This window comes from Choloepus didactylus, chromosome 9 (genome assembly GCF_015220235.1).
Source record: "Choloepus didactylus isolate mChoDid1 chromosome 9, mChoDid1.pri, whole genome shotgun sequence".
In the NCBI taxonomy this organism is placed as follows: Eukaryota; Metazoa; Chordata; class Mammalia; order Pilosa; family Megalonychidae; genus Choloepus; species Choloepus didactylus.
The window spans coordinates 83,131,253-83,149,472 of NC_051315.1; the positions used below are offsets into that span (position 1 = coordinate 83,131,253).

An 18,220-nucleotide genomic window follows, 5' to 3' on the forward strand; every position below is an offset into this window, starting at 1 on the left:
GATATGCCCTTCTGCAAATGGGTTAAGTTTAAATTATTTTAAAAACTAATCTTCATTTCTAATGTAATATTCATTCATTTTAAAAATCTAGGACAATCTGAAAAAAAAGTAAAATTGATGTATTTTTAAATGATTTTAGATTTGGAGGTTTAGTGTTATCATTTATGCTAGTCACGCATAAATATTTTGTAAGTAAATTTCTTCACTTCACTCTTCAGATCAATGCACTCCACTTGCAAATAATATTAACTTCTGTTAAAAATAAATTAGAGAAATAACTATTAACTATACAAAGTGCTAGCAAAGATGCCCCAATTATTAACTAAATATACATTATTGAGAATACATCCCATAGAGATCAGTGAAAACAATCACTAGCTATGACTGCTGGATTAGCCAAACAATCAGAGTTAATTCAATCATTTCTGGCTAACTCAAAGGAAAGTGATTCTGGTCCCTAGGATACCTTGGTAGTAAAAATTCTATCAGAATACACAGGCAAGTTATCTTTAGCACAGTAGAGGTGGCAGGTCAAATATATTTTATGTGCAATCCAATGGACATGAGTTAGACTTAAGTATGGTCACTCTAAAGTAGGGTTTTAGATTCTGGTTATTGAGCTTTTTTGGCATCTTGCAATAAAAAATTTAAAGAAAATTAAAAACATTAGTATTTTAGATCACAGTAACATAGATCAGGGAAAAATGTAATTCACTAAAGAAACAACAACAACAACAACCAAACAACTAAACCAAACTAACAATGCAAAAACCTTGCTTACATTCAGTCCCTGATTAAAAAAAAAAAAAAAAATACACAGCTAATAGTAAATCCTCATTACTATAACTTTCAGAACAACGCTTTTAAAAAAAAATTACAACTCAGAATTTAATGGATTATATGATCTCTTTTTTCCTAATGCAAGTATCTCTTAATAAGCTGCTTTTCTTTTTCTCCAAGTTATTATATAGCACATATAATTGAGAAGAATAAAAAGAAAAAAGACGGAAAAGAAGATAGGGAAAAGAAAGCAGTTTCTATCTGATGTATTCAACACATTCTATGACACTTAAGTTACAAACTTCATATTCATGAGGTTGAAATTATTTCTGAAAAAAATTAGCCTTATTCAAATCACAAGATAGCATAATGGATCAAAAATTTCAATCTAAAGTACAATAAAGAAGACTGAGTACACTATCTGCTAAATTAGGTAGTCTATACCTAAAAGTAAAAAGCTGGAAGATATATATAATTCTGTGTATCAGCTACTTCCCTTTGAAAGGAACATTTTAAAATTGATTAATTTCCAAATACTCCAAAGGTGAAATATCTACCTAGAGAACCATTTTTTTTTTTTTAAACTGTCTTTCTTTTTCTCTAAGATTTCATTTGTTCTTCTAAGCTCTTCTTTCCAAAACCTTTAGGGAAAGCTTTCTCAGGAAAACTATATTAATCAGCAAGAGACAAAAAGAAAAAAAAAAAAAAAAAAGAAAAGAAAACAACAACAAAACAAAAAACAAAAAAATTTTATTACTTAGAAGTTGTGAAAGACTGTCAAAATGTTCAAATGCCTGTCCAAAGTCATTTTGAGGTTAAAATACATTTTGTGCTCTTGTAGGACTCAATCTTGACTCCTGTTTGGTTTTAGTCTTTATGGAAAAAAATTTTTTTTTGCCAATTAAGCATTTTGCTACTTAAGACAACTTGATAACTCTTTCAAGTATCGCCCCAACTAGATAATGTCTGAATTAGAGATCTGATTTTCTTGAACCTGAGGCCTTATTTTACCAATCTTTTATCAAGTTAATCTAAAAACTAAAATTAACTTGGAATTACATGTTTAATTATTTTGCAGAACTCAAGCAAGGTCTTGAGAGAATATTTATGCACAATGTTTTCCTATCTTTTTTGATAATTCTTGCTGAAATTACATCTAGTTTTTTTTGCTTTGTGTATATAAAGGCTGAATTTCATTTGGGTTTTCATTTGGAAAGGTGTCTTGGGGCATTTACAATGAAGGCTCAATCCATAAATAAAATTTCTTTTTTGGCAGTAAATACATCAGATCAAAATTTAAAACTTCTTTCCTCTCTCATCTTGTGTGTTTACTTCTTTAAACTTAATAATGAAACTTAATTTAACACAAGTTAATAATGAAAATATATCCTATTTTAGTAAAAATAACTAATCAAAGAGGTAAAGAAAACATCTTAGTTTTATTGTTTAAATTTTGTTTCTTTTTCACTTTTCTTCTATGAACTAAATATCCTTCAGTTTCAAATTATAAATTTTATAATTGATACATGATCAACATGATAGTTATGTATGTGTTAATATTAGTACCCGATAATTGAGGGCAGTATTATGTAGTTTTTAAACCCAATATTTAAATGATTTCATCACAAATTCTTTCTGCTTCTGCCAAATATATTTGGAAGCTTTTGTTAGGAAGTTTTTTTGTCTTTTTTTTTGCTTTGATGAGAAGGTGAGTTTACTGAAGATGCATCAACAAGGAACTGGAGGAAAAATAAAGTTTTCCAAGACCAGTTCATCATGAGAAGAGTGGTTTGGACTTTTTATAACCCCAAACAGGCAAAGAAATGGCCAGAATCCAGAAGAAAGCAGATGGGAAAAAACAGAAGAGAGAACGCTGTTTGGTCAGAATCTCATGTTATCTGGAAGTCCTCCCCTCATTCAGGCTTGTTTTTCAAGAAGGTACTGAATATCAAACCATATGGAGATAGCCCTTGTATCCTCCAGCAGGTAATGCTGAGAAAGTTTGTTAGGAAGTTTTGACATTATGCAAATCTGTCTCAAAAACAACTCAAATACAAACGAATGAATGTGGAACAGTAGATGGATATAGAGTTCTTAGTACAATTCATATATAACTAAGAATTTGTATGGGATGTATCTTAACTTAATAGGGAGAAGGCTATTTTTATGTTTTCCCTTTTCCTAAAATGCAAAATGTTAAGTTGTCTAAGATATCTATAATGGAAAAAATATAAGTAAATGTCCATAAATAATATTCATGTATAAGTCTTCTGATATAAAAAAGACAACTCCTACCTCCATCTCCAGATCCTGATCCATCTGGGAATAAAAAAAGAAAGAAACAATTTGTGCTTGCTTGAAACAACAAATTAAAAAAACAAATTACGTTTTTCTTTTTTTAGTTTAAGCTTACTTTATTAACTTAAGACCATAATATCATTATTTGGGAAAATTATTATTTAATCCAATAATGTATATTCTCATCAATTTAATTTCTATTTACATAACTTAAAATACATACTCTACCATTTTCTTTCTTAAACTTTATGAAAAAAGCATTATCCAGCTTTGGAATAATTCTTAAAATTGTTTATATAAAATCCTTCATAGCTTTATTTTAATCAGCCCAAATTTGGCATTGTTAAAAAAAATTGAAAAAGGGACACATAATAATCAATGAGTTTTAGAAATTAAAGTCTAAGACATGGCAAATAAATTCATAATTGAGGCTTATATTCTTGTAAATTCCATATGCACAAAGAGAAGAACAGTTTAAAAATGACTATCTTTTTGTAAAATTGCCAATATGTTTCCAAATACAACAATTATGGATGATCTGATCTGCTAAAGAGGCAAAAATCATCCTTTGTTTTTAAAATCAGTGGAAGAGTGAGCTTAACTTTTGCTTTTGTGCTTAAAGTGGGACATTCCCTGAGTAAGGCTGGGAGAAAAAACAAAATCTCCCTTTTTCATTTCTCTTCTCCACTTCTCACCATAAACTCCCACATAATAACAACTGGTCAAAGTTGTCTATTTCTTACAACTAAGTTCAGGAACATCCAATTTTCTTTCTACCCTCACCTGGTCAAGATACTGGAGTCAGTCATGGGAATGGCCATGATTCTCTCTAACTTGGTCTGTAACTGAAATCTATCTTATTGTGACTAGTGAGAGTCAAGATTACCGAGTTTCTGTTTCTACCCATTCTGTTTCTACCTATTAAGATGAGACATAATCTTCCTCTGCACCCCCACTTCTTTCTATTTGAATTCCATTTCGTTATGTATTTTCAAAGTTAATACTGGGAAATAAGACCAATATTGGTATTCTGGCTGATACATCATTTTCACATTGAAATCCAAACCAAGCCAGGATTCAAGACCTAGATCAAATATTATTTCTATGAATTTGTATTTGATGCTTTATTCCAATTAAACAATTAATTGTTTGCTTCCTTTATTGAGAGGTATCCCATGGAAAGAGATGTGGTGGATGAAAATCCACAGAAGGCCAACATAGGAAAGAATAGATACTGCCCAAATAGATCTCCATGTTATGACATTATCGCTACCATGAAGGAGCAATAGTTCAAATTGTCAGCCTTGGTATAAACTCACATTAACTAAATTCACAGGCTCTGACATTGTAGTAAATAATGTCAACTCATTAATTAACTGCCAGTGTAACTGAGCATATGTCTTTGGCCCAGAATATGCTTTCCTTAAGTTGAAAACTAACTGGTAAAATAACTTATAATAAGAACATTTCTTAGTAAATGTAGGATCAGGTAGGGATTTTAATTATATGATTTGATTGTTTAATGATAACAGATCAAGAAAGGCTGATACATTCATCTCCTGAATAGAAGAATATTCTTGCCAAATGAACTGATAACCGTGAATGTTTGAGAGGTCAATGTTTGTCAATTCTCCTTTTTTGTACACTTTCCTAACTAAAATTTTAATTGACATGTTGCTACTTTTATAAGGCTAATTCAGGTTAGTTTTTGTAGTCATCAGGGGCTAATAATAAGTTTACTATTATAACAGTAATACATACGTCCTGTATTATAGTTGGATGTACACAGTTTTCTTTTTTCCTTTCCCACCAAGGTGTAGACTTCTTTAAGTCAAGGATCATATCTTGCTCATCTTTCTATTCTTATTGTACTATACATAAGAGGAAATACATAAGTGCTTATGGATTCCCAGTTCCAAAAGCTTACTCATTGGATGACATAAGAAATGTGATTCAACCTTCCTAAGTTTGTTCCCTCCTCTACAAAATGGGTATGGTAATGTCTACCTCATTGGAATATTCTGAGACTTATCACAATAACATATTTTAAATGCTTAGCTCTGCATCAGGAATATAACAATTAAAATGTTGAGAAAACATCTTGCTTTTACCTGTAGGTTTTCTAATATATACATACGATTGGGAGAAATCAATATAAAATGGCAGTAGTATTTTGGCTTGTACTTTCCAAATTTTGTTTGATTTGTTAAGAAGTTAGGGAGAAAAGGAGGAATAGATTGGAGAAATGGTCACTTAGGTCCATGGCATCATGAGACAGTGATGGGAAATTTTAATGGTTTCCCTATTAAAAGATGAATCATCTTGGCAAACTAGAGATAAATAGCCTAGAAAGCCTTCTGAGTCAGACAGAAGCACAAAAGAAAAGAAGTCATGCCATTGGACCTGAATCTGGGCTCCTAGTCAATGCCTTTCTTACAACGCAAAAAGTGAAGCTGGCAGTGAGATCATTGAGCAGACTGCCTAATAGGAAACCCTTTTACAGACTAAAAAAAAAAAATTTCTAAATTCAATGAAATATAATAAATATAAAGTTATATCTTCCACTGCCTTTTATTCCTAGAGATCACAACTTGTGAACTCTACTCAGTGTCAAACAGCATTAAAATATAAATGGAAAACCTATGAAGAAAAGAATTATAATCCCTTTTATAGATCGAAACTCAGAACCTCAATTTAGTTAGAGTCAGACCTGGTTAATCAAAATTGCTTTGGTCCCTCTATCATTATTCAGATCTAAAACCTTTTAGATTTACAAGTCAATGGAAGATACATTCAGCAAGACTGGCTTACTAATTAAATCCTGTAGAAATCTAAGTATGTGAAGGAATGAAGAACAGATCACTCAATTGTGATTAAATTTTCTACTTGGCTAAGAATTTATTTTCATAGTATAACTAGCACATTTATGAACTAGAAAGGAAAGACTTGAATGAATCAGGAGAACGTAATTGCATGTGCTGACAAGAATTTGGAGGTTGGTAAATAAGAAAAAGCTTCTGCTACCAAGCACCATTGGCTATTATTTAATTTCAGGACTGTTTATCATGACCATTGTCTACTGATCCTCATTTTGTTACTGTCCTACATGATCTCAAGTAAGCAAATCCTTTACTCAATACTCTTTAATATTTGCCCACATCCTTCCTGGTCTTTGGGAGTTGGGTATTCCATTTTTTTTCCTATTCCATTTGTCCTAAGTTTTCTTTTTTCATTTTTATTCCTTATGTAGGGTAGCTTAGTTTTTCATAATTGGTTTCCTCCTCATCTTTGTATTTTCCACATCCTAGCAATGAGAGAAGCATGTTGGCCTTCCCTCCTGCTTCCCCCACAGGGGAAGCTGCTCAATGACTCACATTTTGTTGTCACTTTTATTCATTATTGCTCACTCTGCATCCAGAGCAACAATGGCCAGTTCGCTCTAGCAAATGAAAAGCAAGTGGAACACGGGTCCAGCCTGCCTCCCAACCATTCTTCCAAGCAGGACATTCAAATCCTTAGGCAAAGAATCGTTCAGGAGAAAAGACTCCTTAAAGATATACAAACTAACCCAGATTGTTGTCCATGAGGAATGATACTATTCTGCTAATTCTAGAAACTTTGGTAGCTGTCAATACAACTTAGAATACTATCGATTACTAACAATCAATGGACTTAAGATAATCCTTTAAAACCTATGAGACTTTTCCCCTTGCTTATTTCCCTGCCTGCTCCATCCATCATATACTTAATTTTAATATAATCCCCTGGTGCAGAAATACCTGTTATCTACAAGTGGCTTCTTTTTATAGACTTTCCCTGGCACTATTCTTCTCTATTTGCATTTTTGGAGGAAGATTATAGTTTACATCATTATTGCTTTTGGGGGGGAAATGCTTATATCATTGAATTCCTTAGAAACCATGACTTTCCAGAAGGGTGTTAATTTTCTATTTGTGATGAGTATCATGGGACACCAAAGTTTTTTTTTAATGTATATGATTTTGATGTCTCAAGTCTAACCTAGAAACAGCTTCATTTTAAAGCATTGTTTTATCAAGCTGGGCTTTATTCATCTATAAATGCTGCTCAACTTTAAACATCCACTGTACGCAGAACAAAAACCTGAAAAGCTGAAGAGCATATCAAACCACACTTTCTCTTCTTTATTGCATTCTTGGTACAATATAACAAAGAATCAGGTAACTTGATCAGAAAAGACAGATATCATTAGAAAAAATGTCCATCACCAATACACCCTTTAAATATAATGTGCCAAATGGTAAGACTAGCATTTTGTAAACCTGCTTAGGCTAGCTGAGTCTTCACTTCAGAATCAAAACTTGCAAATTTTCCCTCCAGAAGAAAATGGGATTGTCCAAACAGTTTTATCAATATATGGATAGGTATCTGCATTTGGCACCTGGGTGGTCAATTCCAGATTTCAAAGTATATTTGACTTCTATTCAACTGTATGCATGTGATTAAATGACGTGTATTAAAATCCACAACAACTTTGTGGTACATTTCATTTTTTCCAGAAGTGATTTGAAATGTAAAAAGACAAAGAATAGGAATAATGTACAAAAGAATAAGAGGCTTGTCTAGCCAATATACAGGCTTAATTATTTAGTTGGACTTTACCCAACAAAAACAAGACATGATTTTATGACTTAGGATCCATTCAGAAGGTTTCAAGCAGTCTTCGGGATCTCATACATACCTGTGGCACACGACCCTTCTGACACCACAAGTATCTCACTCTGCTGTTTGCACGCAGCCTGCCGCAGGTAACATTCATTCTGAAAACTCTCCCCATTGGAGCCACACACAGGCACGTAGTCATTGTTGCACTGGGGAACACATAGAAATAAGCTTATGGTTAATATCAAGGTCTGTATCCCTCTATCATCCTTCATAGAAATTATCATTTACAAAAGAAAGCACATTTCTTTATTTTTGTTGACCCCATTGTACCCAGTAAGTCTTTGACCTTGTAGGACATCATTCAAATATACACAAAGGCAATGACAAGTCAGCCAACTAGTCATTTGATTCAGACAGCATCAAGATTGGCAGATAATTCCGGCAAAGAGATTGGACAAGGAATATAAAGATATAACAACAAATGCATCAATGTTATTTAATACTATGTTTTGCTGATATATTTCCCATTCGGCTAGGAGGAGAACCCAAAACATGCTAAATATTCAAGCTATTAAAAAACAGGTAATATCAATCTATGTTTGGAGAAATCTATAGTTGAAATGTCAGCGCTTCCATTTGTAACTTAAATTCTCAACAAATTTCTAAGTGTTCAGACAAGACATTTGATTTATTAAATAATTTATAATAATATTTTGATAACATTGGACATTGATATAGGCAAAGGCTAGAGAGAAGCAATGCACTATGGATTACAGGGGGAAAAAACTCAACAACCATTGAACTCTATGTAAACTTTATTGCCTATTCCAACGTATGAAGATTATATATTTCATGAAGAGAAAAGTTCATTTCTAAAACAACCTCATAACAAAAAAGTACAGATTTTTACAGTGGAAATTAGGCAACCTACAGAGTATAGTCATTGTAATACAATCATACTCCAAGGCATTAGAGATACTTGGCTGTGTCCTATACCTGCTAATTACACCAAGGATGTGATTATCTTGTGATCACTACTACTGATGTGCTTCATTGTTTAAATTATAACAAATGTAATGATCAAGATGATTATAAATGCTCTGCCAGAAACTCAGTAAGGTAAATCACATACACATGCCTATGAAAACACTTCTCTGTTTTCTATTTTTTTATTGAAATATTTGCTATAAATTCATAACATACAAAATAAGCCAATGACTTAGTGAAATGGCTAGGAAAGTTTTAATATGTATGATAATAAATCTAAAACTATCATAAGTAAACTTCAACTAAAGGATTTATAAAAAAGAAGTTAAATTCTCAAAAAGTTGATAATCTGAGTAATAACAACCTGAGATTTATTTATTTTAACTTTCCTTACAAAGTCTGTGCTTCCTCCTTCTCAATCAACCATTTAACTTTTACTCGTTGCCTTTACATAGAAATGGCTTAAGCTTCCTAACAAATTATAAATGGCATTAAAGCCAACATTCTCTTAAATGAAAATCTTATTTTATGAGACTACTAATAGTGATCCACTTTTCTCCAAACAGTAAATTCAAACTGTTCCACAATCATATTGTGAAGACAAAAATTCCTAACAAGATGATTTAAAATATGCTTTAGAAATCTTCGTTGTTATTTCTACAACTTGCAATCAAGGAATTCTGAAAGCATTCTATAAAATAATCCATTTCCAATGGTGCATTATTGGCTCTCAGACTCAGTCTATTTCTATGGTTATATTTCAAAAATAATTGATTTGGTTATAACTTTCTACTAATGAGGATTTTTAACTCAATAGGCAATTCACTTCTGATCAGATGACATCTACATGTAGGCTGCCTTCCACAAGCTTTCCAAATATTTTTTTTAACTTACGTCTGAAAACTGACCTACCATAAGACTGAGAATTTCAGCTACTACTCAAGTAGGAAGGCGATAGGAAAAGGCCAATGAAGAGCTGGAATTTCCAATGATTGGTACTGGGGAGACACCAAATAAACGGGCTGGTGCCAATGCCAGAACCATGCCTGGGGAAGTGGGGTGGGAGGGGTGAGTGGCTGGCAAGGTGCTTTATTCAGGACTGGCAACAGGAGAATGTAGGTAGCATATATGGGGATCCACTAACAGAACAATAATATCTGAGCTTATGGAGGTAAGACCAGGAAGAAGGAATAACTAGTAACATTATAGTTGGGAGACTTGCTGACCCTTTCAGTAGGCAGAAGAGAGTCATGATTAGCATGGACTGCTGGACTAGTTAGCATCTCACAATGGGGTTCTAGAATTCCTGCTCCTGGTTTCCTTTTAATCTCCGTCTCCTACCTTGGTTCCAATACTTTGTGTGTAGGTTATTTGGGTCCACATTTTCTCCTCTCCAATCTCTAGAATTTCTCTATCTTTCTCATTCACTTCTGCAGATTATTCAAATGTAGAGTCAGTGATGGGGAGTAGGGGTGGGAAGTATTTATTATCTCTGTCCAAGTGCTAGTACACAATGCTGATACACATCTTAAAATATCGAATAAACCGATGAAGTGTTCATATGCCACTTCTGACAGATGCAGGAAGCCAAATGTGAACAGTGCTAAAAACAGAGCTGCCAAGTTCTGCTCAAGCCAAAAGGGAGATTTGTATGGAGCTGAAAAGAGCTTAACTGTAGATTATCAGCACCATATTTTTGGCCCTTAGTTACCATGAATGACTTGCACTCATCAATATGAATAACACAAGGAGGAAGCACACTATAAATCATGAAAGCTCAGGAGTGGGAGTTTGGCCCTCAGTTCTCCCATTTCTCTCACTGTCTTGGTGTAGAACCTTGTGTTTATTACTTGGCAATTAACTATTTAACAAGTTTATAGCTCAGTTTCCCCATTTGAAATGGTTAACTGGGGCATCTGGAGGAATTAACAGAATCATGTTTTTTAAAACACTTTGGCATACTCACTTATAAAAAGAAATTTAAATTATTTGCCTTTCTTGACAATATGTAATCTAGCAGGATCACAGCTAACATGAACACCAAAACATGGCATTTCTAAAATTAGAAAAATAAACAGGATAACCCTAAACATCAAACTAGGCTAACTACTGCATTAAGGCATGCCAAATTATTGTAAATACTATTTAATGGTCGTTAGGATACTGCTCAGTAGCAGATAAAGGGCCAGACTCAGATGTTAAGTGACTTGTTAAAGGCTGTACAGATGGTTGGTAAAAGAAAAATCAAATCTCAAGCTCAGATAGCTAGGTCCACGTGTTGTATAAACTTCCTTCCAGGGTAAAAATTGATTCTATTTTTCTTAAGATGTTTTTAAAATCTTAAGTTTATTCTCCAAATATGTGTTTTTCAGTAGAAGGATGCTCAGGGAGCCAACCACATATCGTACTAGTGGATTCAATGATTTGACACACTAATATAGACAGAATTCATTTTGCTACAAATGAACAAAAAATTTGTTATGAGAAAAAGGGTTTTTTTCATATGATTTATTGCTTGTTTGGTTAATCAAGTTTTTTTTAGTTGAGATTTCAGCATCTAGAAGTGATGTAAAACTTACATTTTATATATTGTCAGCACCTTCCACAGAATCTGGCATGTAGAAGGTGTTCAACAGATGTTAAGTGAATTCTGTTGTATTCCCAGTTGACAAAGGTTTAGGAAGAATGTCTTGGAGTATGGTATATTTCTCTTTTAAAAAATGGATAAAAACTTGTATGTGTCCTGATTCTTCGACCATTCCATAAGTAACTTTAATTTCTCTGTGACTAGATTTTACATTTCCTTAAATATTAGAATGTTTTGGTTTCGATAGATTGGGTGAGCCTATGATGGAAGGTGGAAAATCCTAGGTGATTTCTGAGATTAAGTCATTAAAGGATACAGCTTCTGACTGCCTTGCTCTGTATGGAAACTCACCCTGGGAACCCAGCCACTGTGCTATGAGGTAGGTCAAACTAGCTCACATGGTGAGATCACATGGAGAACTGAGGTCCCCTGTTGACAGTCAGACATGTAAGGGGCAGCCTTCAGATGAGCTTAGCACCGAGCCTTCAAGGCTTACCCCTTCCAAACCCTGCCCCCTAGCCAATGCTGAGTAGATTAGAGATGAGTTGTTTCCATTAAGCTCTGTTTAAACTGCAGACTGTTCAAATCGTTTGATGTTTAGGGTTATCCTGTTTATTTTTTATGAGCAAAATAAATGTTCATTGTTTTAGTCACTGAATTCTGGGTAATTTATTAGGCAGCCCTAGGATCAAGAACAACTGTAGAGCTAAAGATGGTTTATCAAATGAAAATATTTAATAGCTGGAGTAAATGATGCTCATAAAACATAAGAATTAGTCATTTTTTAAACTGTGAACTTTAACATATATACATAACAGTGATAACTTTCTAGTCATATTTTTAAATTACAAAGTGATCATTGTTTATTGCATGATCAGTACTGCCTATGAATAACTACATTTATGTCTGTGTTCTTTCTTCCCATCCATCTATCCACCCATCCATCCATCCATCCATCCAACCATCTACTGTTTCTAAATTTTCAGTTCCACAATTGATTTCTCTGGCCAGGTTGACCAGCATTCATAGAAAGAATGGGGTTGCAGGTCTTCTCTGGAATTTATATCATCACATAAGAATTAGTAGTGTCACATTATTGTCTACAATAAATTAGTACCTTGGTTGTTTTTCATTTGTATATATAATACATTAAAGAAACAATGGATTTTGTCAAAGGACCCCAGATTCTTACCATAGGATAACCACTTGATGATAAGTTATTTTATCTTTATGGGCTTTAATTTCTTCATCTTTAAAAGGAGGGTTAAGTAATTATATCACTCAGTCATAAGGAATAGACAAGTTGATTTGTTCAATGGGTAGGCATTGGTTTATTTTAAATTGTTTAAGGGAGATGAAAGTTACTATGTATTAACTTTAGTGCTCCAATAATACTCATAGCTGGAAAGCATTATAGATTCCATATACCCATTTCTCTAGACTATAGTTAGCATCCTAGTTTGAATGGAAGAATTCATGCCTATAGCTTAATGCAGAAGACAGAGAGTAGATGAACACTGCTAGAAGTTTAGAATAACATAAAGGAAAAATACTTTCAGGACCTCGTCTTTTTATCAAAAACAACAATAACAGCAACAGCAGCAATAACAACAAAACTCTCTCAAATTCATGAGAAGTCTTTTGGTGGTACAAAGTATTAGGAAAGGCAGAATAGAGACAGTCTTAGCCTAAAGTATTCTATTAATCTCCAGACAACATGTACTTTTTATTTGATCTTCAACTTATTCATCCACTTTTGTTATTGGTATGTTAAGTCTAAATTTTCCATTAGGGAGATATTTATTTTCTCCTGCCAGACTGACAATGATTGCCAAGCACAAACTAACACTAGTAACCATCTAGCAGTAAATTTAAAATGCTACAAGCATTAGGAAAAGAAAATTTAAATTTCAGTTTCTCATTCAAATTTGCATTCATAGATCCACCTTGAAAAAATCTATTTCACTCAATAATCATTTGAGGCAATGACAAATGGAATTGGCTGACCAATATATGAAAAACACGAATATCTCTGTTGATAAAAGTTTTACCAAAATCCTTTGGGTCAAATGAAAACTCAAGAAACTTCCTTTAAAAGACAAATATCGTACATTTCATTTTAGTCACTTTCATCCACTTAGCGTTCTACCAACTCCTTGTTTCTCTTGGTGAAATTTTCTTAGAACGCTAGCTTTCCATTTGAGGAATGTTCTTCCTGCTTCATTTTATACTACTTATGAGTTCATGTCAAAAGTCTACCCTGGTTTCCAAAATAAGACAAATTTACAGGAATCACAAACTGAAAGGGAAAAAATAATTCACAAAATCCTGTGGACTTTTACTGAATATTCAATAGTTTTTTTCCCCCCTTCAGTTGAAAACTTTTGGGGGAAGTATGAATTACAGAGTTCTCATGCCTCATCTCTCTCATGTAGTTCATTGAAAGAACATAATAACATTGTTTAAAGTGGATGGAGACTTTAGAAATTGGTGTCACATGTATATTAAAAATTCATGAATATGCTTCTCAAACTCTAGTATATTCTAAAAGACTATAGGATGGCCACAATACTTACCCACCAGGAGGTGGTGCACTTCACAAATATCAGTTGTTTATTGTGTTTTCTTAGAAAGAAAATAATATCTCAGAAGCCTTTTGCTTTTCTGAAAACCAATGAAACTATATTTAAATGTGAATTCCCTTAACTCTCTCACCAGAAAGTTATATTCAACTTAAAATATTTAAAGTCCATCAACACTACTACATATTATACCAAATATTTATGCCACTGAATTGGAGTTTAATGTTTTCTTTTGCTCTCTATTTTTTTTGGAGGGGGGTTGCTTACAGTTTTGGAAAGCTTTCCCCGATCCCGCATACATTGATTTGTTTATGTGTACATTTTAAAATTGACTCTTATGTTGGATTTCAAGTCTAGTTTTAGAAAGTCATTCAAAAACACTGAAAAGGTGAATACAGAAGATTGGTACAGAGTCTTTGTTATTTGAACTTACACTTGATTATATGAACCTTTTGAGAGGAAATGTTTTATAATTTACATGGTGAAAAGCATTTGTCAGAGAATGACTAACAATGACACTAAAAGTTCTATCTTTAGTAGATATCAATAACCTAGTTTTGATGATGCCAGTGGTGCTACCTCTTTTATTAAACTCTAGGCAAAGTTGTTCTCATGTTCATAAAACATAACTTTCCTTTGATGTCCCAAAAGCACAACCTGAAAATTCTACCTCCAGTGGCATTTATAACCCTGGCATATACATTTCTCCAAGAGCATATGTCTTCTTGACACCAGTTGGCTCTCTTGCCAGTACTTTTGCTTGGTGCCAGCTTTCCTCTTAGCTTGCACAGCTATAAATTTCCAAGTGATGGGTTGTAAAGGGAGATTCCTGCTTGTTAATAAATTAGAAGATGCAAATATCAGACTTCTTACCTTGAACTGACAAACGCAAGTCACAGTGTCTCCAATTCTTAAACATTCCCCGTCAAATTTACAGGTGTTGGTGTCACAGAGGAAAAGATCATTTTCTCTGTCATCATAGCCTCAAATTTAAAGAGAACAATACTCTAGTCATTGAAAAATGTTATAGAGTTTAACAACCAAAAAAAAAAAAAAAAAAAACCTTAAAGCTTTAGAAGAATTGCCCTATATTTCAATTCTTAACATCAAGCTGTACTGCAAGGTCATTCTTTACTCATAACCTCAAAATCTAGTGATCAATATTCATTTCTTTTTTTTCACAATTCTTTTCAAATCAGTTCTCTTTTAATATCTCTTTTGATGGTACAATTTTATTTTAGCTTGGGTTAATACTGACAGTGATGAAAGAAGGTTTAACCCTTGCTTCTTGACTTCCTTATTTTTTTTCTCATTTCTAGGCTATATTTTATAACCCAAACTTCACATTTCAGAAAATAGCTGATGATGGCCTGTGAATGCCATTTTGCCATTTCTCCATCTCTAATTGTTCTTTTGCTTTAAGGTCTGAAACAACCCTTCATTTGGAATTTCTCCAGACAAAGAGGTAACAAAGCCCCAGTAATAAAGATAAACAGGCACAGTGTTTTGTGTGATGGTCTGTCTGGCTCAAATGAAGATTGATCACCTCTAAGTTAAGGGTGTGTGTGTGCCAGGGACTTGACAATCTACCTGGAAAACCAGTTCATTCTCTCTAGTTTCTGAAGATCCCCTTAAGATATCTGGCTAATGATGAATTTCTTGATTGCCAATTCCAATTGCACATTTAAGTTAGTTGCTTTCTTAAAACAATACCATAGTTGGGAATGAAGCAAACCAATTATGTTGGACTCTAGCTTCAGTATTTCAAACAACTATTTCTGTAGGTCATTCAGTGTTTTCATAACAAAGCACCAAAAAAGTGATTAGACACCCGCAAAGTTGAACTTTTTATTTCCAGAATCACAAATATGCATACATGAACAAAAATTAAGTTAAAGAAAACGTTGAATTTTATAAAAATGCTCAATTTAGAAATTGCCAAAAACAGGACAAAAGTGAACTATTGACCCAAATCTAATAGGGTTGCAAATCTCAACTCGTTTTTTTAAAGGATAAACTACAGTGATGCATAATAATTTGCCTCTTGGAAGTTATCTCGGTGATAACCTGGAACTATATAATTTTTCAGTCTGTTAGTTCCAGTTGGTCATCCCCTCGTATCCAAAGTTACATACATGTCAGCACACATATATCTCTGAAAGCCACTTTATTCGGTGCCAGATTTAGCCACACAGAGTTATACTTACAGAGATGAAAAATTGCATACACAGTTGCTAAAACTAGAACAGTTCAGACCTAGGGGACCAAACCCCCCTTGTTTATGGAGTTTAAAATGCCAATGGAATCACACCACAATCCAGCCTGGTATACCATAGGCTGCGGTACTGAAATGCGAAACCAGCTCTGAGGAGTGCAGCAACTCCCATCCTTGGGCTCTATTTAATTAGGAGGCTTCAGCAGAGCAAAGCCTGACATCCAGTTCCTACTCGGAAGGGCCGCAAGCGAACAAGAAGAGCGCCTGACCCACGCACCGAAACCCGCCCATTAATGCAGGAGTCAGCATCCACCGGGTGGGTTCCTCCCTCCGCCCGGCTGCGCGTGAGCCCAGCCGCCAGGGAGACCAGCGAAGGGATCTTTTCTCAACTTCCCTGTATTAGGAGCTTGGGGGGAGAAAGAGAAGGGCATCTTTGGGCTGCAAACACATCTTTCGCAAAGTGAGGAAGGGGTGTGTGTGTGTGTGTGTGTGTGTGTGTGTGTGTGTGTGTGTGTGTGTGTGTGTGTGTGTGTGAAAGAGACAGAGATTGATTCTCTCAAAACCCAAGCTCCTTTCTGGATCTGTGTGACCTGGTCTTGAATGGAGACCAGTGCATCCTCACAGCACTTTTGCCAGAAATCAGCATTTCCCCAGCAGTCACCATTTGATTTAAAAGCTTTCGTTCTTTCGCATAGTTATTTCTCCCAAGTTCTCTCTTTCTCGTTCCAGCCAGACTTTTTCCTTAAATGATGAAAAAGGTTCTGTTTTACTGTTTCCCTAAGAATAGGTGCTCTGCTCAGTGAAGCCACGAAACCATCTCATTTAATATTTTATCCAATCCTCCCAGCTCCAATTTTAGTGCAAAGCTGCAAAGGTTCTGACACCTGCACTTTCTGTCCCCTTCAGCCCCCATCCCTTCCTGAGCAGCCTGTGCTCCTCAAGGAAGAGAGATTTGGGGAGGTGGGAAACGAAGGACTGGGAGACACACCAATATAGGCTGGTTGGCGCTGGAGACGCGCTTTCCTCTGAAGAGTTAGGGAGTCGGGGACTGGGGTCGGGGACTGGGGTTCTGGGCTTACCAGAGCAGTTCCAGCCGGTGGGCGTCTGGCAGTCACTTAAGGAGGTAGGGAAAGCCGCGAGCTTCACAGGGCGGGCTACGATGAGCAGCATCACCGGCAGCAGCAGCAGCCAGCAAAAACCCTCGCAAAGTGTCCAGCTGCTGCACTGCCGCGGGGACTCCCACAGCACCATGACTAGTTCGCGCAACTCTGCAGCAGTAAACGGCTTCCGAAGAACACACGATCACGGGGGCCAGGCAGCTGGCTACTGAGCATCCCGCGGACGGCGGCAGCAGTGGCGACGGCGGCGGCAGTGGCACCTGGCGGGGAAGAAGCAGCCAAACCCGCGCATGATCTCGAGAGTTTCAGCAACATCCAGTGACCCGGCACAGCACCGGGAACAAGAGGGTCGTCCGCTGAGAACCAGTACCGGAGACGCGAGAGGTTGCTGCCATAGAAAAGGGGTTCTGGGAACCCGGGGAAGCAAGAGGAGACGGAGAGTCCGGGGGATAAGAAGAGAAGCCCGATGAGGGAGTCAAAGCGCCCCCCAGCCCAGCTGCCGCCTCTCGCGCTCTGCCGCCCGCATCCCTCTGGCGTTTGGGAAGCAGCAGGTCCTTAGCCCTCCCGGGGTCACGTGGGAAGAGACAGTCGGACGCTGATTGGCGGAGCGGGATGCAGGTCCCCGGAGGGAGGGGTCGGCGAGGAGGTGCAAGGAGGAGGTGGCGGCGGATGCCACAGATGGACTTGTTCGCCAGGCGGTGGCCCGACTGGGGATAGGGGGTTTGGCTCAAGTGAGTAGCTTCTGCGTGGCGACCCCCATGCCCTTCTCCACCACCAGCTTTTGCACTCCCAGTCCCAGCACGCCCCCTACCGTGCGCTGTTCACCGACTAGCGCCCCTCTTTGGTGCGCGACCTCGGGGTGCGAGCGCCCGCAGCTGCCGGGTGGCGTATCCGAGCTGGAGATGGTGGGGGCGGTGGTGGAGGAGCGCAGCAGCCAAGCAGAGAGGGGAATGAGGGCGGAGAGGAGAGAGTGCAGTCCTGCAGGCGCCCGGCACTCAAGCGTGCGGGA

General features: G+C 36.1%; 1 protein-coding gene across 1 annotated transcript in view; it reads right to left on the bottom strand.

The window, feature by feature from the left end:
* Positions 1–17,750, bottom strand: part of TMEFF2 (transmembrane protein with EGF like and two follistatin like domains 2) — a 272,104-nt gene extending 254,354 nt beyond the window's left edge. The window contains exons 1-4 of the mRNA XM_037850652.1: positions 17,173–17,750; positions 14,752–14,861; positions 7,799–7,928; positions 3,076–3,099 (exon numbers count right to left, since the gene is read on the bottom strand). Of these exons, the coding sequence (XP_037706580.1) occupies positions 3,076–3,099; positions 7,799–7,928; positions 14,752–14,861; positions 17,173–17,344 (436 nt within the window). The 5' untranslated portion in view covers positions 17,345–17,750. The remainder of the gene's footprint in view (positions 1–3,075; positions 3,100–7,798; positions 7,929–14,751; positions 14,862–17,172) is intronic.
* Positions 17,751–18,220: the final 470 nt, after the last annotated feature.